Source organism: Sardina pilchardus, chromosome 14 (assembly GCF_963854185.1).
Source record: "Sardina pilchardus chromosome 14, fSarPil1.1, whole genome shotgun sequence".
In the NCBI taxonomy this organism is placed as follows: domain Eukaryota; kingdom Metazoa; phylum Chordata; class Actinopteri; order Clupeiformes; family Clupeidae; genus Sardina; species Sardina pilchardus.
In genome coordinates, this window is record NC_085007.1 from 17999986 (window position 1) to 18027621 (window position 27636).

At 41.1% G+C, this 27636-nt stretch overlaps 1 protein-coding gene across 1 annotated transcript; it reads right to left on the reverse strand.

Annotated features, from left to right (window-relative positions):
* Positions 1-1071: 1071 nt before the first annotated feature.
* Positions 1072-26078, reverse strand: LOC134101342 (integrin alpha-2-like). Its single transcript, XM_062554956.1, has 30 exons — positions 26016-26078; positions 22716-22839; positions 20044-20153; positions 18783-18874; positions 18240-18354; positions 17818-17945; positions 17565-17713; positions 17053-17203; positions 16489-16654; positions 16183-16256; positions 15757-15895; positions 15022-15167; positions 14508-14651; positions 13314-13517; positions 12988-13118; positions 11642-11805; positions 10923-11071; positions 10614-10724; positions 10348-10433; positions 9277-9418; positions 8676-8768; positions 8511-8587; positions 7721-7804; positions 7182-7284; positions 4623-4733; positions 4146-4256; positions 3048-3161; positions 2777-2866; positions 2237-2353; positions 1072-1354 (listed from the first exon to the last, which is right to left on the reverse strand). Exons 1-30 carry the CDS (start codon positions 26062-26064, stop codon positions 1262-1264), a joined length of 3567 nt encoding a protein of 1188 aa, XP_062410940.1. The 5' UTR covers positions 26065-26078; the 3' UTR covers positions 1072-1261.
* Between the last annotated feature and the right edge of the window lie 1558 nt (positions 26079-27636).

A 27636-nucleotide genomic window follows, 5' to 3' on the forward strand; every position in this document is an offset into this window, starting at 1 on the left:
CTGTAAATGTGTTTTGGGGTGCCAACAATTCCACACATAATCCTACTCAGAACTTCACTGGAGGGAAGACAGTGTATACAGTGTAATTTGCTCAAATGAGTAGCCCACTTGTTCCAACAGTGTGTGTCTATATATATACAGTATAGTTCTTCTGGAAAAAAAAAATAATAGACCACTGCACATTTTCTGATATCATCCTACGGTTGCTGAGTGACATTCGAATGAGTTGATGGTCATATTCAAATTGGCAGTTTTCTCATTTGGAATATAACCGTAATCACATTCGAATGTCACTCAGCAACTGTAGGATCAGAAAAATGGGCTCATTTCTCATTTTTTTCCAGAGCTGTATATACTGTACACACACTACATTCATTATCTGCATTTTTCTTGTGAAGTTAAAATGTAATGTGACCCTGATAGCATATACAATGTTTTTTAATTATCTAGACTGTTTCTAATGGCTTTCGTATTTGAAATGGTGCTTCTAATATTCAGTCTAAAATTCATTTAGTCTCAAATAAATTAACATTATAGCTCACATTTTAAAACACCCTGACTATATGCCAGCATACACTGAAACATTTACACTTTTGTATCAAGTTATGTTAAGGATTTTACAGGACGAATATTGAAAAGCAACAACATGATTCTTAAATATATACAGCAGATATGCTCTGTGGTTCCATCAATGAAGCATGTATATGACTGAAATACCATCATTTGTTCAAGTCTCTATGTCAGATATATTATATGCCACCCAGCATTTCAGCAAATAACACCGAATGCAAGAACTCTGACTGTTCACTGCCTGACTGATCGTAGCCTTATTACAGTAGTATGACGGAAATATTTGGACCCTAAAGCAGAGTGGAAGGCCAGGCCACCGACAGACAAAAAAAGACCTACAAGATGAATGAGATTGCTATGCCAGCATAGTTGTCTCATTGTCCCTTCTCTCCGCCACTTCAGAGAGTCTTCTTAGTTCCTCTTTGGTTCGTAAGTCATTACCCACTTATTGCAACCCCCCAAATCCCACCCTCCCCCTCCCCCTCCCCCATCCCACTCCCTTGCAAATGCCACACGCCAAGTATTGAACAACGGTCCTTTTAACAAATGTCACTCCAAGTCTGTCCACTTTCTACTGTTCATCCTCCCAGGTCCCATCGCCCTTATTGGACCCGAGAAATCAAGAGTCTCTAGATTAGTCTAAGCGCTTGTTATGGGTAGAGCTGGGATCCAGCATCAGTAGACTTTGCCCCTAGGGGGTGTTGTTTTGCAGCGCCTCAGTTTCACCCTCATCCGCGTCACCGTCCTTCATCAGTGGCTTGTACTTCCTCTTGAAGAACCCAAGCTGGAAAAGCAACACCATATTTTAGCTTAATATAACATTTCTATATATGAAGAATTCAGATGCAAAACCCTCTAAACGCCACCTCCGTCAAAAATGATGGTGAGTGAATGCTCTCCACACATGTTTCTCCACACATGTTGCCACATGTGTTTATTAAATAATTTAGCTTATATTCCTAGTATGAAATAATGATTTGTAGGCAAAAACCAATAGGAACCTGATTAAAAAAAAGGTAATTGACAAGAAAAGTGGTCAGACGGATTTAAAGGGTTTTGAGGGTGCATTCACACTAGGTCCTCTAGACCGGCCCCGGGTTCGTTTGGTCCGATGGTTCGGTTGTTTTTGATAGTGTGAACGCAACCGTACCGAACTCGGGTGTGGACCCGGGACCAGACCGCCTGAAAAGGAGGTCGTCCGGTTCGCTAGAACGCTGGAGCAGGTTGCTAAGCAGACGTTCTAAAGAATCTTTACCTTTATCTTCTTCATTGCACTGCCTTCTGCTGTGTTGCCATGTGATATTTGTAAACAGAATTCTGGAAGTTTGTGTCTAGAAGCATGGTGCTTATGACGCAAACGGACCCTGGTGCGCAGACAAACATGTAATGTGAATACAGACCAACTACGGTTGAAATAACCGCACTCGGGTCCGGTCCAGTTAGATGGACCTTGTGTGAAAGCAACCTGAATCTGAGCATCTGAACTCTTAACACACACACACATTCACTATTGTACATATATTACCTGTGTTTTTTCACTAGTGCAAAAGTCAAAAGTGCAAAAGACTATAAGCCAAAAGATCAATATACTTATACATTTCCCACACGTTGATATATGAGCAACAGACGTAAGAAAAATGTACAGAGAAAATGAACAATATTCTACCTTCCACAGTACTGCCGTCGCTATAGCCAGAAGAAGCAAACCACCCAGAGCACTCCCCACGATGACACCAACGGGCACCTCACCTTTCCCGCCTTTTTTGCTGATGGTCACATCAACCTATAGAGGTCAGAGAGAACAACATTCGCAACACAGACACCTGCTATGAGTACTGTGCTTCCTTTAGCTGTTCATTTCGCTCCGTGCTCTGAAGAGGGCAGCATACACCATATAGTACATGTAGGCATGTGATCCCACAAATGTATGTTTAACCATACATTCAGTCTCTGAAACAGTCTCTCGAATACGGGACAGTAACAGCGCTTGATTATAAGACTATAAGCCCTTGATTATATGTCAAAGTATGTTGAAACAGGGCCATTGTAAGTAGGCGGTGTGCAATTTTGGGCAAAAACTCAAGTGCTTTGAATGCTATGCAATACAACCACTGTCCCCCTATCTTATTCATTAGTGTGAAAAACACTTATATTGTAAGGTGAGTAGAACAGTAACACTATGGGATGCTTGTTGGTGTGGACCTACCTCACGGTGTTTGTCTGTAATCACTATCAGCTCTGGCTGGGCAGTCTCCATGTCAGCACTTACGCTGAGAGTCACAGCCTGAAATGATGCCTGTATAGAGAAAAACACATATAGCTTAAACAAAGCGCTTATGTGGCACCAACCTCAGCCTTTATTTGATTTATATACTGTGCACCTCATGTCAATTCTCTATAAGTTGAAGTTCTTTATGTCAAAGCCACACAATTGATATACATTTTCATCCATGTAAAGGTAAGAGTTGGATACTTACAGAAACAAAAGTGCCCTTCCATATCCGAGCTGTCACATTCACAAAGTACTGGCTCTTGATGGCCAGGTCTTTGAAGACACATTTCATTGATTCACACGTCGAGGTCTTACAGTCCTACAGATTGAACAAGAGCATTTAGCACAGGATGGACACTGATGATGTATCCTTCAACAATCTCCCCAAACCTAGCATAAGTTGTATAAATATGCATTCAGGCTTTTTAGAGTTTAACACGGTTTTAAACTCGCGTTGAGACAAATACGTCACATGACTTCTTACTCCCCATTGCTGTGTCATTAGCACCTCTGGTTCTATCTGCTATAGTGTTTCACCTTGATCTCAATTGCTGTGTCTTCAAGAATTTTCATATCATCCACTAGAGGGCACCTGTATTTTTGTATTGCAGAGCCATTGAAGTGTTTGGCCAAAGATTGTTAAGGCGAGGCAAGATACTTCTTCAGAAGTCACTTCCAGAAATCCAGAAAACACAAGGGGGGGTTCAAATCCCCCTTTAGAGCAGAGTTTCATTGAAGTCTATTTATAGCAAAGGCAGACCCACATGCTTTGTTTCCTGATTGTTGATGTTGTTTATTGTCAGTTTGTAAAGTTTAGGGGGAAGTAGGAAGTAATGTTAGGAGGAATCTCTGATCAATGTGATTCGTTAGGCTCGTCCAATGATTTCAAAGTTAGTGCCCGTCACGACACAAGTGTTGCAAACATTTCCCAATCAAGTCACCAGCCTCTATTCACTTCGTGAATGAGTTTGGATTTTTCCAGGCTACTAAACCGCAGCTCCGCTAGTGAATGCTAACTGACAGAGCGATGGGCCCCATGTGTCCAAGCTGAAAGGACCCACACACCAAATTCCAGAAATTATGCCTATTCATTAATTGGCATTACCTCAACAATCAACAGTTAACGGCTTAAGGCGGGTTTCTGAAATGTACACACACACACGCTCACACACACACACACACACACACACACACACACACACACACACACACACACACACACACACACACACACACACACACACACACACACACACACACACACACACACACACACACACACACACATTGTGCACATACTCACCAGTTTCTGCATGTCTCCGAAGGTCTCTTTGTTAAAGGTGGCTGAATGGGGACTGGACCCTATCTTCAGCGGGTTGATCAGCCCGCTTACATCACAGCTCACTTCACTGGGCTGGGGAGAGAGTGCTAGCATTAGATACGATCTAGCTGAACCTATGCTACAGCCTCTACTCTCAAACGCCAAGATGAATCAGAATTCAATTTCTCAGAGCCAAATGTCAAAGATGCAACTGTATACAATCTGAAAATGTATGTATCCATAAACCTCTTTGCCACTGAAAGGAATATTGCACTTTATTTCAGGAATTATGAATGGGTTACCTCCCACACATTCTGTAGCATGTTATCTTTAGTAACGTTGATTCATCATCATGGGAAAGAAGCATACGCTCTTACTGTGCCTCACTTCCACACGGAAAACTCTTGGATTATACGCATCATAACATAACATGCATTACTGTGTGCTGGAACAACTTACTGGTGCTGTCTTCACTCCAGTCACGTAAAGCAGTGGATTCCCTCCTTTGGTTTTGGTTGGCATGGAGACAGTAAGATAGACCAGGTTAACTGGAAAGTTGACTGTGGAGGCCTGTTGGGGAAAAATACTACATATCACCCTATGCTGTGACTGCAGAGAACATGACGAGGCAATTCATGTCAATATACTCTACTCTGGGCACAACTAGCCAAGCTCTGTTTGTGAGCTGTCTTAACCCTTAAACAGGCAATGTGCACTACGGGATACATACTTTTTAACATCCTGTATGGGGCCACAATATATATATTTTTCAAATCAAGTTATCGGTTATCAAAAGTCTTGTCTGTTATCAATATCTAGGTCACATGACTTGGTTCAGGTTATCAGTCATTGGTTCGTCAGCCTGATCAGAAATCAAAATGGCCACCAGTGCTTGAGCACAGGCTAACCATGAGATGAGTAATTACGTATAAATCATAGTTATATTCAATAAAACAACCATATTAACTCTTATAACTGATTATAACTATAGTCTAAATATATGTATGAAGAGAAATAAAGCCTATTATGCTCATGGTGTTAGTTTAGCAACTTTGAAATGTATGTATCCCACGAGATACGTTGCCAGATTAGCGGTATAACATGTGGTCAATGTGTATTCTATGTGGTATTGAAAATTTAGTTTCAGATAGGAAGATAAACTAATATACACTGCAAAAACAAATGTTATCAGGTACAGGTATGTACATTATGACAGTATAACCTTAAATATATCCCCACAGGGTATCACAGTTAGCTCATTTTATGGCAACAGAAGGACGATTATGAGAGCGATAGAGAACCCTAACCCTGAAGGCTTTTCAGACTCAGGCAGTAGTGATGCGGATGAAGATGAGGAAGCAATTATCAGGCAGAATGAGGAATTAGAAAAGGAGGATAGTTCTGATGGGGGAGGGGGAGGGGGGGGGGGGGGGCGATGGAACAAACGCCCAAAAAAGCCGAGGAATTTAGGTGACAGTGCCTTCATTGAGGGACACTTGGTCATATTTGTGAGCAGGCCAACCATGCTCCCCCTTATTGGTGTGGAAAGTTTCCTAAAACTGTGAATTTCCCTATCATACACTCAACACAGCACTGTTAGAGTTTGTATAGGCAATATGTTGCTGATATTTTGCAGATTTGGCAGATTAACGTTACCCTGGAAATTCAGAATTCTTGCGAGACCACACTTTGAATTGTGTCTGCAACAGACTCTGGCAATGAGTAATGATGCACATTATTTTTGTCCCTTGCATTGCGGTGAAACAATCACATCGGTGTATCTGATATAGGCAGCCCAGAGGCGAGCTAAACAGATGACGATAGAGCTGCAATGTTGGAAGTCAGTAAACATTGGTCATAGTGATATCCAATTGCGTCAAAGTCCGGAATCAGTCAGAGTAAACATTGGTTGTAGTGTTATCCAATTACATGTGGTGAAATTTTCAAAATGCATGCTTGGTGCCGTCCCTTGAGTTGGGCCATTACATTATTCGTGGCCAGACCTTTCTAGATTGCCAGGGTCTGGATTTTCCAGGCTAGATTAGTGTTCACAAATACTTACAAAGTAGATAATATTTGTGATTTTGACTCTTTATAGAGGAAATGTGGGGCATTGTGATCATCAGTTTAAAAAAGAAAAAATCAAAAAATTTAATTTTTTAAAAAATTTCGGGATTTTTTTTGTTATTATTATTTTTAAGAATGTTGCTATTCATATCATGAAGAACTTCATAAAAAATGATGAAAATTAATTTTAAAAATAATATTTGTTAAATAAATGGGCAAGAAAATAAAGCTTGTATCAGTTAAGCATATCAAATAAAACATTAAAATGTTAACCATTTTGAATTTTTTCGTACCTTAATAGGGCAACGTATCCTGGGAGATACAACTCATAAAATCCAAAATATACAAAATATTTAAAAAAATGAGTATGGGAATTTTTTCCTTAGGTGCAAAAGAGACAAATAATAACATGAAATGATTTTTTTCAAGTCATTTTTCACTTCTGCCTGTTTAAGGGTTAATTAGCAAATAAATATTTATAATTATTATCATTATTATTATTATTATATTATATGATCTTAAATATATGAAATACTATGCAAAACAACCTTTCAGTATATACTATACTGCATTATGGATTTCTGGCCTCAAACTACTGAGCAGGCAAACACCTTTCCAACCTTTTCTGACTGACTCAGAGTCACAGTGCATAACTACAGAGTGGGAAACCCAAGTGTGTTTATCTGTCCTTGAAATGGCCGCATACCATGTGAATGGGAAGATCATAACAAACATAGTTGTTTATAAAAACATACCTCAGAAAGTGGCAAAATTGTTACATAGTGTGGCGGCTTTAAGTGAGCATATACCATACAATTTGTACATAGCTTTGCATATAATTAAGTAGGTGCAAAAAGCAGAAGGTAAAATATTTTTGGCTACAACCATGTCAGTGTCAAGTAAATTCACAAACAGGAAATGACATCTCTGTACTATGATCTCAGCCCCTACCTTCAGCATGAAGTTGAATTCAGGGCCAATGTCGTCAAAGTTTGCAACAGTAGGCTGGACATTGTCCTCCTTTTCAACCACATAAAAATTCATGTTGGCCTCCCTGGTAGGACCAAAGCAAGACAAGAAATGAGTTGCAAAGCATTTTTTTCTGGACAACCTCTGTTTTATAGTCATAGTAGTGTCAAGTCAAGTCAAATGTTATTGCTATAGCACGTTTACAGATGGCTGAGCCGTAAAGTGCAAAAAAGTGCAAAGAATAAATAAAAGACCTTAAGGCACAAAACAAGAAGAAAGAAAAGGGCTGCAGTGTACAGACAATGGCCGGGTTTCCCAAAATTGTTAAGAAGCTCTTAAGTGCTAAGAACTTCTTAGGAGCGTTGTAAGAATGTTCTAAGAACGCTCCAAAGAAGTTCTTGGGACTTAAGAGCTTCTTAACTTTTTTGGGAAACCCGGCCATTGACTGTAGGAGTTAAAACAATACACATAAAATAGTGCACATCTGACTTTATGACATGCATGTGACTTTGTGGTCTTACCTGGTCATGATGATCTCAGAGTCATACTGAACCGGAATGGAGAGAGAGGCCTCGTTATCCGTGGGAGTTTCTTCTTTGCTGTCACTGTAAGAAAACAGAGAAGCAACTTCTTGTTGGTTGATGTTGGCGGTCATGTAGCCTGAGAACCGGGGCATCATTCACACATAAACCACACCGAAACTACCACAGTGTCTAGGGGCAAGCACATTGTGTACTACTAGGTCATAGCCAACTCGCTGTCTGAAACACACAAGCTTACGCTCAAAAGGTCCACCACCACATGTTCAATTTCTTAAAAAAAAAAAAAATAATAATAAATGCAAATGTTTGCATAAAAATCATGTGATGAGGTATTTTCATTATTTGCAGTTTGAAGACTTCAAAAGACAGAACATCCTTAAGCAATGTTGTTGGGCAACCACATAACCAGTTCCATTTATTCTGATTGGATGATAATGACCATTTGCCTACAGTACATAATAAAGTTCCCTGGAAAATAAATTGTTGCTCAAAATCAACGGAACCACAATAATGTGGAACGTTGCCCAGCATCATTGCTCAAAAAGTCCCATCTGATTGGCTTCAAGTTTCTGTTGCCACTTACTGCATGGCAAAAAAACATGTAGAGCATTAGGAAATAGATCAATTAAATATTGACCAACTTAGATTTTGCACAACTCAAGTAGAAACACAAGCTCCAGGATATATTCTGTAGAGTACTGTACTTGTAATTTATACATGAGATGAGAAATGTACTGTAAAAGAAAAGCTAAAGTTACAAATAGATTACCTTTCGGCTTCAAAGTCAACTCTGGCTTCTTTTTGCAGTTGGTCAAAATTGAAGTCAAAGATTAATTCAAATGTCACCTGTGAACAATCAACATGGTCATTAAGTTCTAGTCAAAATGTGGTTTGTAAGCGTAATTAATGTGCAGTATGCTAGTCTTAGTCTAACCGTTTGGTCTTTCCTCAGAGCAGGGTAGCCCACTTGGCAGGACAGGCTTTGAGATTCGGCCACTGACGTGCACTTCACCTCTGTGCCGTCACTCTGAAATAAAATGCACATAAACATAAACGTAAACGTAAACATAAACAAAACATTCTTAGAACCTTCTTTTCAGAATGGATGCAACACTGTATATGATAGCATATGACAGTAAGAGTCCAGGGTCCATAAAGCACTGATCTTACTGATCCACCATATAGATACAGGAGGAAGTGATGGCACAGTCTACAACTGAGGTCTGGGTGTGGTCTCTGATATATATATATACGTAATACATGAATTACTACATCAATGTATATTAATAAGTCTCCAACATTACAACAGGAAAAAATACATGGTGTTCTCTGACATTCATATATAATATATTAATGAATACATTAATGTATATTAATATAAGTCTCCAACATTAATATATAACAAGAGAAAAAATACATTGTGCTAGCTTGAGCATAGCTGACATGAATATATTTTTCAGTTTCAGTACTTTGAGGTAGTTCGCACATAAAGGATAGGTCATATGGGCAGGGCAGTACATGTGTTAAATACATACAGGCTGTGTGATGGAGGCGTAGAAGAGGTTCTTGGAATATGTGGCGGAGACTCTGGTGTTGTAGGCATTCTCTTTCTTGTTGGTCACTGACACAGTGAAGGACAGTATTCTGTTCTTCTGGCTCACCAACATGGGAGAGGAACTACACAATACGACAAAACCCAGACACATTATGTTATCTTGTGTGACCTTGGTAAGATACGTTCTAAACTGCAACACATTGAACATGTTCCACACAGCTCTACATGACTGTAGAAGGCTATTGATTTTCAGATACACATGAGAACGTGTGTATAAGTATACGGTATACTATCTTGTGTGACCCTGGTAAGATTCTTTCTTAACTTCGCAAACTGCAACACATTGAACATGTGCCACACAGCTCTACATGACTGTAGACAGCTATTGATTTTCAGAAACACATGAGAACGTATGTGATACTAGCACTTTAGGTAACAGTATAAGGAGCATTTCCCTGAAACGTCTGACCGCCCATTCATCAAATCATGTACAGTATCCTGTTAGGAGGGGAAACAATGAGGCAATTGAGTGAGGGAAACCCTAAAGGTCTGCGTCCTTAAACAGCATCCATGGCTGTAAAGTCCCTTCTAAGTGCCAGTTAAAGACTGCCAGAACATTACAGAGTGCTGCTGTTGTTGTGTGTCTGGAGTTTTCAGCAAAGCCTTGGCTGTATGTAGTTAAAATTTTAAAAGACTTTGTTAACTTTATTAAGGGTGGTGTCATTGCCCACATAAAACCCTTAAAAATGGCACAATTTTCCATTGACTTCACTGTCCTTACTTGTTAGCTACACTTCCCTGCCTGTATTACAATAGATTATATTAGATAGTGATTGTTTATTGAAAGGTCGGCATCCAACAGTATCTTACATGACAAGGAAAATACAGCACAAGAACACACAGAACATTAATGAGGCAGAAGTTCAGCCTTGCACACTGTCTATCCACCACCAAGTGTACATGGAACTGTCTACACGGTCAAGTGCACTCATCGTGTTGGTGCCATTTCTCCAGTCACTGGTCAAGTACACTAACTTTCCTGATGACTCACCTTGACTGCTGTCCGCTCCTCTTCACACTCAGCTGCAGGTTGCTCTCACACACGTCATCTGTGCCACAGTCCTTGGAAAATGGGATCTGAGCCAGACAAAGGAGATGCATTCATCCCTGGGTATTTTCACAAATGCAGTCGACGGTTTTATGCTGAATTAGCTCAGGGCAGTATTGTGTACAAACAATAGATTTAAGAATAAACGGATAAATCAAATGCAGTTCTGGCAGGCTGCTATTTAGTTCTACTCAACCGCAGACACTCACAAAAAACTCCCACGCATCTTTACTGAATGCGTCCAAGACGGGGTTGGCAGCTGGATTCTGGAGGGCAATGTCCACTCGCAAAGCAACGGAGCTGACAAAGTCAGGAGCCTCCTACAAGACAGTGAGATAAATGTGTCAGTAACTTCTGTTTCTCTACACATGCAGCATCAACCATGATGACTCAAATGTGTGTAACAAGAAAAAATACATGATGACCGCATTATCAGTTTACAAGAAAGATCCTAGAGCGGAACTCTAGAATCTATGGTTTATAATGAGAGTAAAATTACATTACGCAGTCCTGCTTACCTGCACATAAACTATGTGCTCCTCACACCGTGGCTGTGTGCTGATGCTTATGTCTTTCTGTACAGTGCGCTCAGAGTTACTGAACTGGCCTCTGGAACTGACTCTGGAGGACTGCAGGTCCGCATCCAGAGTGAGGTTGTATGTTATGACTGTGGAAAACAGATTTTGGGGGGAGAAAGATTTGAGCTTTGTGTCATGGCATTATCATGTGCAACAATTTCTAAAGGCATGACTAACTTGTATTCTACCACTCAGATACAGTCAAATTTGAAGTGAATCTGAATCATTCTCTGTACTGTCCACTTACAAGTGAATCTAAAACATGTCAGGCTCAGGAAACCATTGCAAGTGTTTTGACTTAATTGGTTGATCAGAGCTAATTTCAGATAGACAGTTCTGTACAATACATTTTTTATTCTAATATTTTGAGGTTCTAGATTTTTGATTTCCATTTGCTGTAAACCGTACTCATCAAGATTAGAATAACCACGATTAAACAAAAAAAAATCTCACTTGATGTGTATTGATTCTAGATAATATGAGTTTATAAGTTTCAGTTGATCTTTTTCATGATATTCACGCTTTTTTGAGATGCATCTGTATGCCTCAAAATGCAACCCCAGATACAGTAATACAAACAAAACAGGAAAAAGAAAAATCACTACAGCACATTGTGTTCACCGTGCAGTGCATTTCAGTGCATGACGAGACAGGCTTACCCACTGGTCCTATAGGCCTAATGGGCCTGAAGCTGGCACTGAAACACACTCTGGCAGTGAAACACGAGGCCAGCCTTCCCCCTAAGCGGCAGTCCTTTTTCAGGATGCTGATCTTGTCAGGCGTGAAGGAGGCCTGAGCAGTGACGACAGCCACGCCTCTGGACCTGAGGACGGGGGGAGAATCAAAGAGAACCGTGGCGTGTTAATCTGGTCATATCAATGCAATGCTGTGTTAGCTAACATGTGGTAATAATAGAGTGGTTTAGTGGTTAGAACCATTGTGTGTTAAAGAGACCCTATGCAACTTTCTGCAGGAGACGATCGCTCCTTGTTTACATCTGGAAGTCTGAGACGCAAGGAACAAGAAGAACCACGCTTGCAATTTATATATTTAAATATAGCCTATATATGTATAAATATACACGCTAAAGCTGTCGGGGAAGCTCTGCAGAGAAAATGCATAAAACGAGCGAAAACGACAAACGAAACCGAAACCAGAGATGAAATCGCCAATCCTGCATAGTTCCTCTTTAATCTGTTCGCATTAAAGGGGAAGTCTGGAGTCATGACCCCTGAGTTTGCCCCCAGATCGAGCACTGCCTACAGTAGCTGCCTTGCTAACTCAAACTACTGTAGGTAGCACCAATTTTGCTTTTCCGTATCAACAGTACTTGGTGACCTTGACAAACCAAGGTTTAGGCCTACATGAAAAAACGCGGGACTTCCCCTTTAATTTGAGGCCACTCAATGAAAAATGGTATAGGGGGACACAGCTGGATGGACCCTCTCTTCACTTAGTCATTAATGTGGAGGGAGGGAGGGAGGGAGGAGGGGTGAGATGAACTCATCTACTATTCCCATGTCAAATCAACACAGCTGTCCCTCTGCTACATTTGGAATCATGGGAAAGGAAAAACCAACCCAAATGTCATTGGCCATGGAATATCTGGCACTCAACATATGGCCTCTTGCATTTCCAATCTGCACTTTTACGTTACATCATACTGTACATGTACACACATACTGTACATTTAGAAAATGGTAAAGAATATCTGTACGCCGGCTCCCCAATTTTCTGTTTATTAAATTTACGCCAAAAGATGAAAAAAAAAACCCAAGAAAAACGGAGAGATAGTGTGCGGATAATCTTTACTATTTTTTTAAATGTATCTTTACAATTACTTTTTTTTATCCAGCCCTTACTTTTGGATGTACTGTAGGATTTATGTTTGTTATATACATACTCATGTTTAACACACATATATTTAGATAATTGAATAGCAATACATAGATAGCTTTATCCAATAGCAATTTTTAAAGGTGTGGTCTTCATGGTATGGACTCACCAGAGCTGCACCACCTTCCCGTAAGCCCCCACTGAGATGTCTGGGATGGTGTCTCCATTCATATCTCCGCTGCCGTCCAGGAAGCGTCCAAAGTACTGAAGCGCAGGGTCCACCTTCAGCCCCACAATTCTCTACAACAACCAACATCGTGATGTGACTCCTTAGAACACCTTGATGTTATTACATGAATTAATTGATCTATTGTAACCTTTAGCTACTGTAACCAACTAGCAGGTAGCAGTTAATGCTTTTGTGTTCCACAGGATGAGCATCTGCCTGAGAAGAGTTATGTAACAACAAAAGTAATTCCTATTTTACAGGTATACCTGTGAGTGTTGCAATCGGACAGTGGTCTTATCTCCAAAATAGACGTAAATGACTCCATGGCTGTTGTCCTCCAGAGGTGCTCCCACCACAACGTCACTGAAGCCGTCCAGGTTGAGGTCCGGTACTGCAGACATGGCCATCCCAAATCGGGCATTCTCCACAGCGGAAGGACCCACCAGGACGCCCTGGTCACTCAGAATCCCCTAAAATGATCAATCTAAGTCTTAGCCCATATATAACATTTACAGAGAATACATCAGAAAATACGGTATCATTTCTGAAAGCTGTAGCCCTTCACAGTGCAAACAATCAAGAGTCTGTCTGCCAGTAGATATCCTCTCTGAATCAGCAGAACAGGCAGCCAGAGCAATTGCCTTATATGCCATTGTAAGTTGTGATGACTCCTCTCTTCTTAAGCCAATATTTTCATTTCGAACACTAGATTATTTACAAAGGGACACTTTAAACAGTGCTCTAATTGAGTGGTTGAAAATATGCTTACAGACTACTGCCCTGTATTTCGGGATACTTTCTTTGGCACCCTGCCCGCTCCCTCCGTGGTCTTGATAGACCTCCTAAATGCTCCTGGCTAAGGGGATATCCCGGGCTTTCTGCTGTGCAGTTAATAATAGCCTTTGTTTTCTTGCTCTTTAGCGAGCATGAATAAGTTCGCTTCCTGACATGGAACAAATGGGAAAGAAAGCTCAGCAGAACAAAGCTCAATGCCTCCCACATTCCAAACTTGTTTATTACAAAGTTAAAAAAAAAAAAGAAAAAAGAACTAATGAATCAGTCCCAAATCTGCAGTGACATATCAAATTGACTCTAATATGCCTTTGAAATCCTCTGAAAGAATAGATCTTTCCTAAATTTTTAAAGAGCTCAACCCAATTCAATCCAGGGTTGGGGGAGAATCTGGGTTGTTACGGAGACCCATTCACCTAATTCAGGCGGCAGCCATTGTAAACCAAAATTAGGCTCCAGGTACACAAACCATGGGATTGTTGTGTTCAATGCATTCGCCATTAGGTAGCGAAAATCCAGTAACAATATAGTCAGCGTACCCTGTAGCCTAGTTCTGGTTTACACCAAAAGGCCATTGCCTGAATAGGCGAATCGAGGCTGTTTGATCAATGACAGCACAGGGCTCTTACTCACGTTAGTGATGACGTGACCCACAAGCTCTTACTCACGTTGGTGATGGAGAAGACGTAGACCTTCCCCGTCTCCTTCTTGTCCTCACTCATGAACATGGGAGCTCCCACCAGCAGCACGTCAGTCACGCCATCTCTATTCACATCCAGTGGACACATCACACTGCCAAAGTAGGAGCCCACCTACAAAAGAAGACAAACAGTCAAAGCAGAGTGTTGAAAATTGACCAGATGCACATCTGCTCCACGCTCCACGTCTCAACCGAATCAGTGTGATAGATTAACGCCAATTCCAATATATGTCGGCAATTCCAATAGATGCACATCTTTATTACATGCATTACAAATAATCCATTACATCCAGCTGAAATAGCTCAAATTGTAGTATGCTCAAGTAACTGTGTAGTGTAACACAGGTACTGTAAAAAGCAATGCTGTGTATTTGAATTGGGTCCATGAATCACACTGATGACATACTGTAACGACCATGAATTAGTCATTTCCATTTTGTCACAACAAATTAACTAGGACCATTTGGCACTCATGGAGATACCTGAGTGCCCCTCTGGGTGTCTATGATGGAGGCCTGTGCTGAGCTGTCCAGTGTGTAGACCACCACCAGGCCAGAGTGGTTCGCCCGCGGGGCTCCAGCAACAAAGTACTCCGTGCTGCCGTGACTCAGCGATGTCACTGAGTAGCCTGAGGGAGCAGACAAAGTACTGGTTTCAGCCGTGACTTACACTAGACAATTAAAATCTCCAACGGCCACTCTGGTTTGTAGATGATGAGAATTGGTGCATTTGATAAGACTACGAACCAATCTATGAACTGTGTTTTTTGTTCTTCAGGATGTCCCCCCCCCCACCCCCACGCACACACACACACACCCTTTTATCGGACAGAACAGTAGAGAGAGTGACAGGAAGTGAGTGGGAGAGAGAGACGGAGTGGGATCCGAAAATGAAGTGAACTCAGGTCTCCGTGAGCATGTGGACCTGGATATGGTATGGATGCTGTAATTAGTTGCAACCAGGCACCCCCCATGGTCAACTGTTTTGCAGTTGATGTGCATGGACAGATAGGCTACAGAACATTTGATAAAAGTCATGCCACTGGTCTAGCTAGAAAGTGATCAACAAAGAACGGGAAGATCAGAAGAAATGAAACCAAGAATATTACTGATTACTCATTCAACATCTATTTCTTAAATCTTGTGGCAAGATATCAGCAAGATTTTACCACCACAGAAACGCTGCACTCTTGAAACAAATTCCATCCACTCCCTCACCCAGATAAGAACTGTGGTTCCTGTCATCCAGAGTGGTCTCAAAGACTTTCTGGGGCAGCGTCTCAAATTTCTGGCCCGTTTGATGAACAACCGTTCCGCTCCACCCATACGCTCCAACAGCTCCCAGCATCAGGCTATCCTGCAACAACCACAACAGAGTGAGCCACAACGCCCCTTTTACAGTAACATGAGAATACCGCAGAGTTGAATACAGCACACAGGTAAGGCATTGCTACAAGCAATATTAGTCATTTCCTAATTTCCTGTGTATTAGCAACATTGTGTATAAGCTGCAGGACAGTGTTTAATGCAAGTTAAAAGAGAAAAAAAAAACATAGTAATGCCATATTAATTCGCCCTGCATAGAAATTTTGCAAAATCAATGTATAAGCCGCGGCTAAGATGCACACATCTTACAACAGGTACCTTTTTACTGGTCTGATAAGCACTGAAACCAACTTGGGCAAACTCCATCTGGAAATTACTACCCTTGCCAGTTCCTGCAGACACCATGGCCATAACACACACACACACACACACAGAGAGAGAGAGAGAATACATATATCATACTGTAGGCTGGGCTACATACAGACATACACACACACCGCAGTCATGGCTAATTAGAAACAATATGGTAATTACATACAACCATAGTTTATTTTTGACCATTAATCATAGCTAACAACAGTTAGTATGTCTGAGAGTACAAGAGACACAGACAAGGACACATACCCTCAATGTTGAAAATGCGATCTCCCAGGGTTCCTGCTATCTTCAGCAGGGCAGCTTCCTCAGACACATTAAAATAGTGTCTTTCCGTTGGGGTGCTGGCTATAGACTTGATTTCAGCAATTAGAGTTTTGGGATCTATGTTGTTCCTGTTGTAGTATCCAAGGACCTGGAATGCATGAAAAGTATTCATCAACAATACTGAGCAAAAATTAATAAAAGACTTCATGTCACTCCTCTGTTCTTCTTTACATGCCCCCCCACCCCCCACCACCCCAAATCAGATGTTGAGGTCCTCAAAATAAATGTTTCAGAACGAAACAAATGTGGTCACATGGTATTTTGTTTGTATAATATGCCCTGCTCATCCCCACTGCTAATGTTCTTTTCCTGGATTTCCTACTAACAACAAAACAAATGTGGCCACTCTGTATTTTGTTTGTATCATGCCCATGTGAGCGTGTCTGTCTGTGTACATGCAATCCAAAAGCTCCGTGCGGCATCAGGCACTGCATTCAAATGGCTACACATTCTTATAGCGGTCTTCTCGTCGGCCATTTTACTTACGGCAATACTGAAGCGGGTGATCTTCTCCTGCTCACACGCTGCAATGACTTGGTCTCGCAATTCTTTGTCGTGGGACTCCCCGTCAGTCACCACCACCATTACTTTAGTAGCACCTGCACGACCGCCATTCTCAGGGAGAAAAGCATATCGACTAACATACACACACACACACACACACACACACACACACACACACACACACACACACACACACACATACACACACACACACACACACACATATACAGACACAGACACAGACACAGACACAGATACAGACACAGACACATGCACACATACATATACACACACACACACACACACACACACACACACATTACACACACATCCACACGCACAGAGATGCATAAAGAGGGAAAGGGGGTAGAAGGAGGGGGACAGACATAGACAGATCATATTAATCTTCAAAGACTACTGTCATGTTTGTTGTTGCCGTGAAGCTCCAGGTGCTGGGAGTTGTGGTCGGCATCAAAGGTATATGAAATACGTACCTGGCATACTGAATGGCTTCAAATGTTCTGGTCTCCAGTCCCCCTTTCTGTTGGATGATGCTTGCAGCGGCTAGCATGGCCTCTTTTTTTTGGTATGAATTCAACTTGAACTGGAACTGTGTGTCCTCTCCGTACTGTAAGACGCTGACCTGAAAGAAACAATTCAAATCTACATATGAAAACTCTATCTGCACTGTATGAAATTATCTCAACACAGTGAGAGGGAGATAGAGAAGAGACAATTCCAACCCACCTGGGTCTTTTGGGGACCAATGTCAAGGTTCTCCAAAAGTTTCACAAGAAATTCAGCAACTGGCTTAAATGGATAGATGCTGTTTGAACCATCCAATACAATAGCTACATCCATTGGTCCTCCACATGCTGTTAAAACATTCAGTTGAAATGTTAAATGCAACACTATATACTGTATACAGTAGGCAGAGAAAAGTTAGGATATGAATTGTATGGCACTCCCTGCATTGACATGTTACAGTGATGAATATACTCTGTACTCTTTCTGCAAGTAAGGCAAATTGTTATTGTTATGCTTAGTAACTATTAAGAATAAATACAGATGCATGTTTTCACAGTCCAAGTCATTATAACTGTACAGTACAGTGTTAAAAATTGCACGTAGGGTATAATATAATTTGATAAATGTACAGACAGACTTACTTTGAAGGGCAGGAGCAAATGCAGGAAGTGAGCTGAATCGTGGGGTGACTTCAGCACACACCCCAGGGTAATAATTCTGACTGCCACACCTCTGGGCCCAGAGTGGCCCGCATGTCTGCAAGGGTCGACCCACACAACAGTCAGAAGAGATTTCAAAATAATAGAACAGCAGGCCTAGTCTGGCTATAACCATACTAAGCTCAATCTTTTAAGATTGAGCATTAGTACTATGGGGAGTCTGTGCTTTGTTTCTACTGCACAAGAGGCGTGATCAATGGGCATCATTCAAATGTCTCCATACGCTTGGATAGTCCTTCAACCAATCAGACCAACAATCCAGTGCGTCTTTTGGATAAGCTAGTTTGTGATTGGTTTGTGAAAGGTTGTGGACAGGAAGCAGGGGAGACAGATGTGCAGGTCTCCTACCTGAGGGTAGGCAGGGTTCACCCAGCCTACAGTTATTTGCTAATCAAACATCACAAACATCACCCAAACTCATGGACATGTGTTTTTTTTATCAAACATCATAGAAAGGAACATTACCACGAAATTGTCATTGTTTTTTGATCGCATGAGTGTCAGACCCAGACTCATGTTGACGTTGACATCCATCACATTTGGTACAGCGACTGTGTCTGCAAAAGGAGAAGAGAAGAGGGAACGGCATCACTCACAACTGACAAGTCTCTTACACTCCCACGGGTTGTCTTATAAACCTCTCTTGATTGTGAGAAGACAGATACAGTCATTTCCTGTGTATAGTCACATTGTGTATAAGTCGCAAGACAGTGTTTTATGCAAGTTAAAAGAAATAAAACTATATTACAGTTTTTTTCAATCGCTAACAAGCGTTTGTCCATTCATTTGACACATTTTCAAAACTCTAAACACAGTTAGCACAGCATCGGTCTTTTGTGGCCATACCATTCACAAATTTCATGTTGTTTTCACACAGTATGCAGTCAGTGAATACATTTTCACAATGCTTACATTTTCTTAACAGACAAACTATACCTCCCAACAAAATAATGGATCGTTTTTGCATTATTTTTTAATGTTGACACACAACATCCCACAATAGTTAAAACAATATTCCAAACCTTAGATACAGTATAAAAACCTCTGCTTCTGCAATGTTATCAATTCAAAAGCAATATATCTCAGCTGATAATAAAGTTTTTTTCAATCGGTAACAAGCGTTTGTCCATTCATTTGATACATTTTCAAAACTCTAAACACAGACTCTCACCTACAAAATACAATTGGCCAAATGGATCATTTTCCTCTCAAAAGCACATTCCATGTTGTTACACCACACATTGTGAAAATGTATTCACTGACTGCATACTGTGTGAAAACAACATGAAATGTGTGAATGGTATGGCCACAAAAGACCGATGCTGTGCTAACTGTGTTTAGAGTTTTGAAAATGTGTCAACTGAATGGACAAACGCTTGTTAGCGATTGAAAAAAACTGTAGTCACATAGTGTATAAGTCGCAAGACAGTGTTTTATGCAAGATAAAAGAAATACAACTATATTATTGCCATATTAACTGCCCCCTGTGTATTAACCGCACAGCTGAAGAAATTTTGCAAAATCAATGGATAAGCCGCGGCTAATAGTTGGGACATTACGGTACTGAATATCAAACCCTGACTTGAGTATACACATGGCTCACAAAACAGGTGCCTCTTTCGCAGATGGCAAGTGTCAGCGAAATTTCATGCAGCAAAGATTAAAGCATGCAGGACCTCTGGTGTTGCTCTTGAAAATGTCTGGAATGGGAGCAAGGCATTCTTACTTTGAAGATTCAGTCTCTCACAGTTGGATCCTGGGCCTGTGATATCACACTTGTAAATGTCCCCTTTCCTATTATCAGGGGTTCCACTCCAGGGAGAACCCACCAACAGCCTAGAGGACCACACCAATAACACACACACACACACACACACACACACACACACACACACACACACATACACACACACACACACACACACACACACACACATGCACACACAATATTGCAATGTTTACACCAGATTTTCAATGCCATTGTAAAAGCTATTTAGACTCAAGCAAAGCAATTTAGTGTTAAAAATTTGCCACATGAGTCTGTAATGTATCCTGTAATGGTGATTTTGAAAAGCTTCCATGATTTCCTAAGAGAATTATTCTGAACAGTGTACATTTAATTACAACTATTTTAATGTCGCAAGTGCCTTTTACTGTAATAAACCTTAGTAAACTGTAAGAATAAACATTACGATATACAAAATAACAAAAAGAAAAAAAATAGGAATCTCAAGGTGACAAAATGGGAATGTCAAAAAATAGTAGCTGCTATCAGACCTCCACTAAGATACTACATCCTCTTGTAGAAATGAGAGAAATAACAATCAGATCGCAGCTTGTGTAATAGCTTACTTAATGACCAAGGCCAGACAGTGTAGGTGTTGTAGTAAACTCATTTAATTATCTGTGTAGTTGTCTGAGAAACTGCCCCAACCCACAGATAAAACAGATAAGCCTGAGTGGACAGACTAATGACACATCCCAAGAGACTAAACCGTGCATTCCTGGCCGCGATATCAGCGGACAGTTTACCACAAAAACACACGATCAAGCTCACTCTAGGATTTGTTGGCACCAGGAAGAGGAGCGTCTGCTACGAGTCATCTCTAAAAATGACGATCATGAATTTCACCATACATCCATTCATCCATACATCACTTTCCATGGCAAATAGCTTTTCATGCTGCTAAGATTCAGTATACATAGATTCAGAGCAGTTGTGCAACAACTCAAAACTCAGTATGACCAGTCACTAATTAGTCTCACTCTAATTATGAAAGGAAGGTTTTCCTGTTAGAATACAATACTTAATGAGACAAATACATTATGCTGTTTCTTTATGCTGGTTTTCTTATGTGTCATAGTCTCAGGCGGAGACTGAATGGTCCCTTCCAAAGAAGTCTAGGGTATGTCAATGCTCGGAAAGAATCAAAGGGTTTAAGTGTCACAGATTCAGAATGTGTGGTGCTGATTAGGGTCTTTAAATTTAGGATTAGAGCACTAACGGACTCAGGTGGGACACTGAGTCAGCTGTGTGGGTGTCGGAAGACCGGGAATGGTGTCACAGACTTGGCATCTGCTCCCAGTTTCAGCACAAAAGCTCCCTGTGTCACAGGAAGTTGCTCATTTCAACGCAGAGGGCGAACTCTGCCCTGGCCCCTGTGACGTAACAGGGAATTTACACTGTTGGGGGAGTTCCCACACCCTTGCTGCTCTAGCATGCCCCCCAACCCCTCCTCAAAGCCAAAGTATACACACTTTCAAGACTGTTCAGAATGCTCTGGATGTAATCTTAACAAGACTTCACACTCAATAAACGTTTTAATTTTTTTCTGAGCTAATGCAAACCTCAGTAATCCTGAGGATACTGTTAGCATTAATCAAGCTTCGTTTTAAAAAAAATCTACTGTGTTCAAACAAAGTTTAGCTGTGAAATGTGGAATATTTAGATGTCCAAAATATTGATGTAGCATTGAAACCACAAACAAAACACAGCTGCATTTACATTTGGTCCGCTTTTATCCAAAGAAACTTACTATTGAGAAAGGAATGATGATCAAGCTTAAGTAGGTTAGGAAACCTTTGACATGAGAGGAAACTAGTAATTCTACAGAATCTAGGGCTGACAGACAAAATAGAAGAAGTGTAGAGACTAGAGACCTTCCGCCATGTTAGACTGTGTTAGAGATAGACTGTGATCTGTCTAGACTGTGATCTCACAATATAAATCTTCAGATGGGCATTTTACTGCATTTGTGTATATTTGTTTGTATATTTGTGTGTATAATTGTTGCATAGGCCTGTAGCACCCACAAACGTAATAACTTCCAATAATAAGATCTGTGGTTCATGGTTCACATCCATCTTATTCCACAGATAACTTATGAACCACAGATCTGCAAATATGACGTGTGAAGCTAGCTTTCACATAGCTTTCCCCAAAATAATATGCAGATAATGTCCATCTAGCATATCCGCAGCGTGGATGGTGAACATCTGCTGCACAAAATACCAGTCATCACCACAACCCTGCTGAGCAGAGATATTTCTCATCAGAGAGCTGTCACTGGACACATCCTGCAAAAACGGATGCATGTGCAGCAGGACTCAATTCAGTCTGTAGAGACGACTACAGATATAACCATGCAACTTCCTTACAGTACATAACTTTGCACTGCTTCTCAAAAAAGGTGTGAATATACTAATTAGATGGGGGGGGGTAGTTGAGAGGGGCAGCATGGAGCGGGGTAAGAGTAAGAGCTGCAGGGGGTGAATGATGTGTGTATGTGTGTGTGTGTGTGTGGGGGGGGGGTATGCCTCCTATGCATATATTGCTTGATCTTGGATTATCCCCCCCCCCCACAGACACACACACACACACACGTGCTGAGGCCATACCATTTCCCTAGGTGATTGGTGAATTGCTGAACGGTGTAACCAAACTCCTCCACTGCAGGTCCAGAGAACACTTTGGCTCCTGACGTCCCCACATTGAAACTCTGGCAATGAGGAATCAACCAGCCTGTGAAAAGAAGAGGATACCATTAACATGCATTGTTTATTATACATTCTACTCATCATACTGTGAAGAAAAAATAATTAGCACTCTCACCAAGTCAAGTCATCTTGTTGCTTTGACGGAATAGAGTGTGAAGTCTGGTGTTAACTTTACTGTAGGTGTAATGAAGTTGTCACGACATGTTGATAATTTCTCAGTCAAAGCAACAAGATGACTTGTCTAGATTATATGGTGTGATAATCTTACCGTATACTACATGCAACTTGATACTGTCAGTGCAAAAGGTATTGGTTTGCTTTTTCTTTATTTGCAAAGATGACTTTTTCTATCATTATGAGTTGAGCTGTTAGTCTTTATTATGTATAGCACAGGGAGTCACCCTCTGTAGGAATGCAATCGAGTGGCTGGCCATGACAATATACAACAAACAGGCAAAATACTAACAGGGCAGCTTAAGTGATGGCGTCTGAGATATGACATCATCAGATACATTGGGTGGAACTGGAGCTGGGATTCAAGTTCTGGCATCGACGTGTATCAGAGATCGCCAAAATCCGAACAAGCTGTGGCACGACCCTATGCTTCATGAGTCTGAGGTGAAGGCATGTCAGTGCAATGGCAGCTTACAGCTATAAACATAGGGGCAGCGGAGACTGAGAGACTCTTATTAGTGCACGGCTGAAGATCACAAACAGTACTTATCAGGCATAGAAGGATCAAGCCAGGAGGAATGGGCCTCTGTTTTTCTCTGACTATCATCCACAAGCCATCTATTCTACTCCCCCAAAAGTATTTACAGACAGGCAGAGTAAGGTGACTCATTGGCGCTTGAATGAATTTCCAGTGTAGAACAACATTATCTACATATGGTATCATTTTGATCTCCAGTGGAGGAGGATCTCTCATGCATCTCTCTGTAGTAGCTCTTTCTGAAGATTGAAGAACTTCTACACACAAAGTTCATCTAAGTTCACAGCAGAACACGTTCCATCTTATTACCATGTGAAAACCAACACTCTTCTCAAGGAGACAAAAATAACAAGAAGAAGCCCTGCCACACCTACGTCTGTTAGACTTTACACTGTGGTGAGCACACCAAGGTTATCTCTAGGTGTTATCAGGTTGATCACCTACTCATTCACTGTCATGAGCTGAAACATTGACATTAAGTGAGTGGGCGCTTCATGAGGTCTTCAACTAGTGTTTATCTGCCAGCTCTTTCCTCCTACAGGGAGTGGGTGGCTCCTATCTTCCCCACCATAAGCATTTTTCTGTATACCACTGAGACATGCCACAAAAAAAACGTAACATCAGCAAAGTATGGACGAATACATAAATCAAGCAAATCCAAAACATATCCCACAAACCAGAGACTTGATGAGTTTTCCTTTTTTTTTTTTTTAAACAGCGAGACAACATGCTGGCACACAATCATCCACTGCAGAGTTGCACAATAAGGCACACTTCCTATGTTTACCAAGGTGGGCCACGAGGACACACCCCTAGACAATGTGAATAGCTGTGACTCAGCAGGGGTCACTCAACATCCTACTTGTAAAACAAAAATAAAGTCGGGGAGTAATAGGCAATGCAGACAGTTTCGTCCTTACTACTGCTGTTACACACCCGATGGCCATGTACCATTCATCCACCATTCTAGAAGGCTAGCATTTTGAGCAGCCAGCCCTTTATTGAGGGCGTGCAGTATAGAAGGTCACTGTCTGATCATTCAGACTTCATGGTTTCCGTTTTAATGCTGGCAAACAGATTCGGTCCTGCTGCAGAGTCGCTGAGTGACAAGTGTGGAGAAATTCGCCCCTGAGCTTGACCACCATGACTGAGGTCACCCATATGCTCACCCAGTGGGTTTCCCATCTGTCACCGTGGAAACGGGAATTCCAAGCAAAGGGCGAGCACTGCGGCCAACAAAGAGGAGCTTTTTAAAGGGAATGTGACAGTCTGGCACGACAGACATAGGAAACCAGCATGACAATGTGCCAAAAAGAGAAGTGATAGAGAGAGAGAGAGAGAGAGAGAGAGAGAGAGAGAGAGAGAAAGAGAGATTGTCATTGACCCCAGCTTTCTAACTGCTGATTCTACTCCAATGTAGTTCCACACCACTGGCTGCTTTGTGGTCAGTAAGCTGAATAACCCAGTTTAGATCCTAGCTGTGTGTGCTATAGCCTAGTCAGGTGGAGCTGCCTATCTGCCCTGGCCAGCAGCAGCTGTTTTGGGACTACTGACAGACATTGTGCATGACAAAATGCACTTGAAGAGAGGAAAGGTGTTTACTGTAGATATCGCCTATCCAAAAAGTATGGACTTGCAGGGTGATCAGGGTTAATTGAACACATTGTCGTTATTTGTCAATTAATTATCTGGGCCCTTGATAACCTATATCTGAAAAGCATTCGCGTTATGCTACATGCATGTTCTATTCTATTCATTTAATTAGGCTATCATGTATTTCCTACAATCACTACTGCTAAGATCTTCACATCTGTGAATCCCTATGACGATTGTTTTTCGGAGAAGATGGTCAAATATTGCCGATTTAGACTATTTTCTTGACTGAATGTTTTAATGTTGATTTTGTAGGGTGACATGAGTTTCAAGAAAGGCGCCCATAAATAAAATTCATTATTATGATTACTAGGCTACTATTATTATTATCATCATTATTATCATTATTTAGGTAGCAAGCCCATCCGTGATCACAATGATTGCAGGTTTCATTTTACAGTAATTAGTCCAGACAGTCCTGGCAACATTTAATGAACAGTAACTATAGGCTCTTAGGCTGTATAGCCTACAGTAAATGTTCACGTGCATGTTTTATGTAGGCCTATCCTAAACACTTTGTCATCTGCTTTCACTAGCCTAACATGATAACCGACACTACTTAAAGTTAGGTTAAAGACTTTTAGCGTGTTTGACAAAAAAGCTCTAGGCTACATGGAATTCATAGACTGGCTACTCTTCATAACTGTCATGTTTGATTGAAAATAAACTGTCAATTGACCGCAACATCACATCAAAAGCCGATACCAAAAAGTTCTACGCAACACACCCTCAACCCCACTAACAGCAAGGTGCACACATTAATGCGCATGTTGCGATCATTTTTTCAGCTGAACACTGAGTAAGTCAAGATACATTCACTGAAAGGCTGGACTTACATTGAATCAAAAACAGCAACGTAAGCATCTTGTGAAGAAATATGTCCATGTCCGAACGTCTGTGAGGAGTAGTCTAAATAACTTTGAAGACCAAAATACAGACCATCAGACCGGGAAGGCGGACCATCAGAGTGACGTAGAACAAGTTGCCTCACAGGTAGCCTACAGTAATGGCTCTCACATACTGCCTCATCCACCACGCCTTCGCATTGCAAAATTGTGATTGTGATTGAGATTGCGACTTCGTTTCAAGTAGCCTAAAGGGAAGTTTAGTCCATATTCGGTTGATCTGAGATAATGTGCAAACCGTAGGCTATCCTTGATAAAATGTAGCCTTTTTTGCAATGAGTGAATTCTTCAGAAAAAGAGTTCGCCTGCCTGCCAATGCCACACACCGACTGGTTATCTACAGTATACTGTAGGAAGTGGGTAGCTATATTTAGGCTACTTCACTTTTACAAGATTGATCTGTCTGAGTGCTGACGCCCTATACTTTCTATATTTATAGGTTTGTGTTATTGAATCATTATTTGATTGAGACAAATCCATATTGAACAGCACCAGTTCTGCGTAATTCAAATTGGCCAGCCCCTAAACCTTGATTGAATTTGACCACTAGTCTGACCAGTTCTCTTTCTACTCAAAAAAAAAAAGTTCTATTTAGAGTAATGCAGGTGGTTGAGAGAGAGAGAGAGAGAGAGAGAGAGAGAGAAAGAGAGAGAGAGAGGTGCCACCTGGAACCACTGAGACTTTAAAGTGTAAAAGTGATGTTCCAATATCGAGAGTCGTCTCTCTAACAGACTTCAGACCATCAGAGAGAGAAAGGGATTGGTAAGGGGTTGATAGATACCAGTCTTGGGCACTGCTGTGAAATGTCTATGTAATGCACTGGTTCAGCATACTGGGTTTACTCCGTAAGTCAGGAAAATGGCATTGCACATGCTTTCAAGAGTTACTGTAGGCTTATACAGTATATTTTTTAAAATACATTTTCTTGTAGCTGACTTTGTGTGTGGGGGGGTGGGTGTGTGTGGTCTTCTTGGAACTGTTTTTTTTACAGATTGTGTGAAATGTAACAGTATTATTGCAAGACTGGTTTGCCATGGGTTGCCATAACCACCGAGGAATGTAGGCTACTGTGTCATGATGGCATGAAAAGGTGGTGTGTGTTTGCTCTTAGTCTGTAGCCTGATGTCTCATAGGTTGGTCAGACAGGAAGCTAGAAATTGCTCTCTTAACAGGTCATACATTGTAAATTGAATCATAACTATTGAGGTGAACATATCAGTGTTGTGTCTGGATATCTTAGTCATAAAGTTGTTTTAACATAGTTTACTAAGAGGTCAGGAAAATATGTATTCCTATGGGAACAGATTGCTTAGAATTAATTAATTTGCATTATTTTGGTTGTACACAAAGTCAGGCACAATCCTGCTGGTCAAGGCTGTTCAAAAATAACCTTAAGTTGTCAGTAATATGACAGGTATTTTGAAGGACACATACTGTAAATGTGTCTGCTGGAGTGAATTATGCAGGTTGAAGTCTCCATGGGCCATAAGGTCATGCCATAACCCCACAACTCATCTCACTGTGTTATCCAATGAAGTCCAGAGAAGCCCCA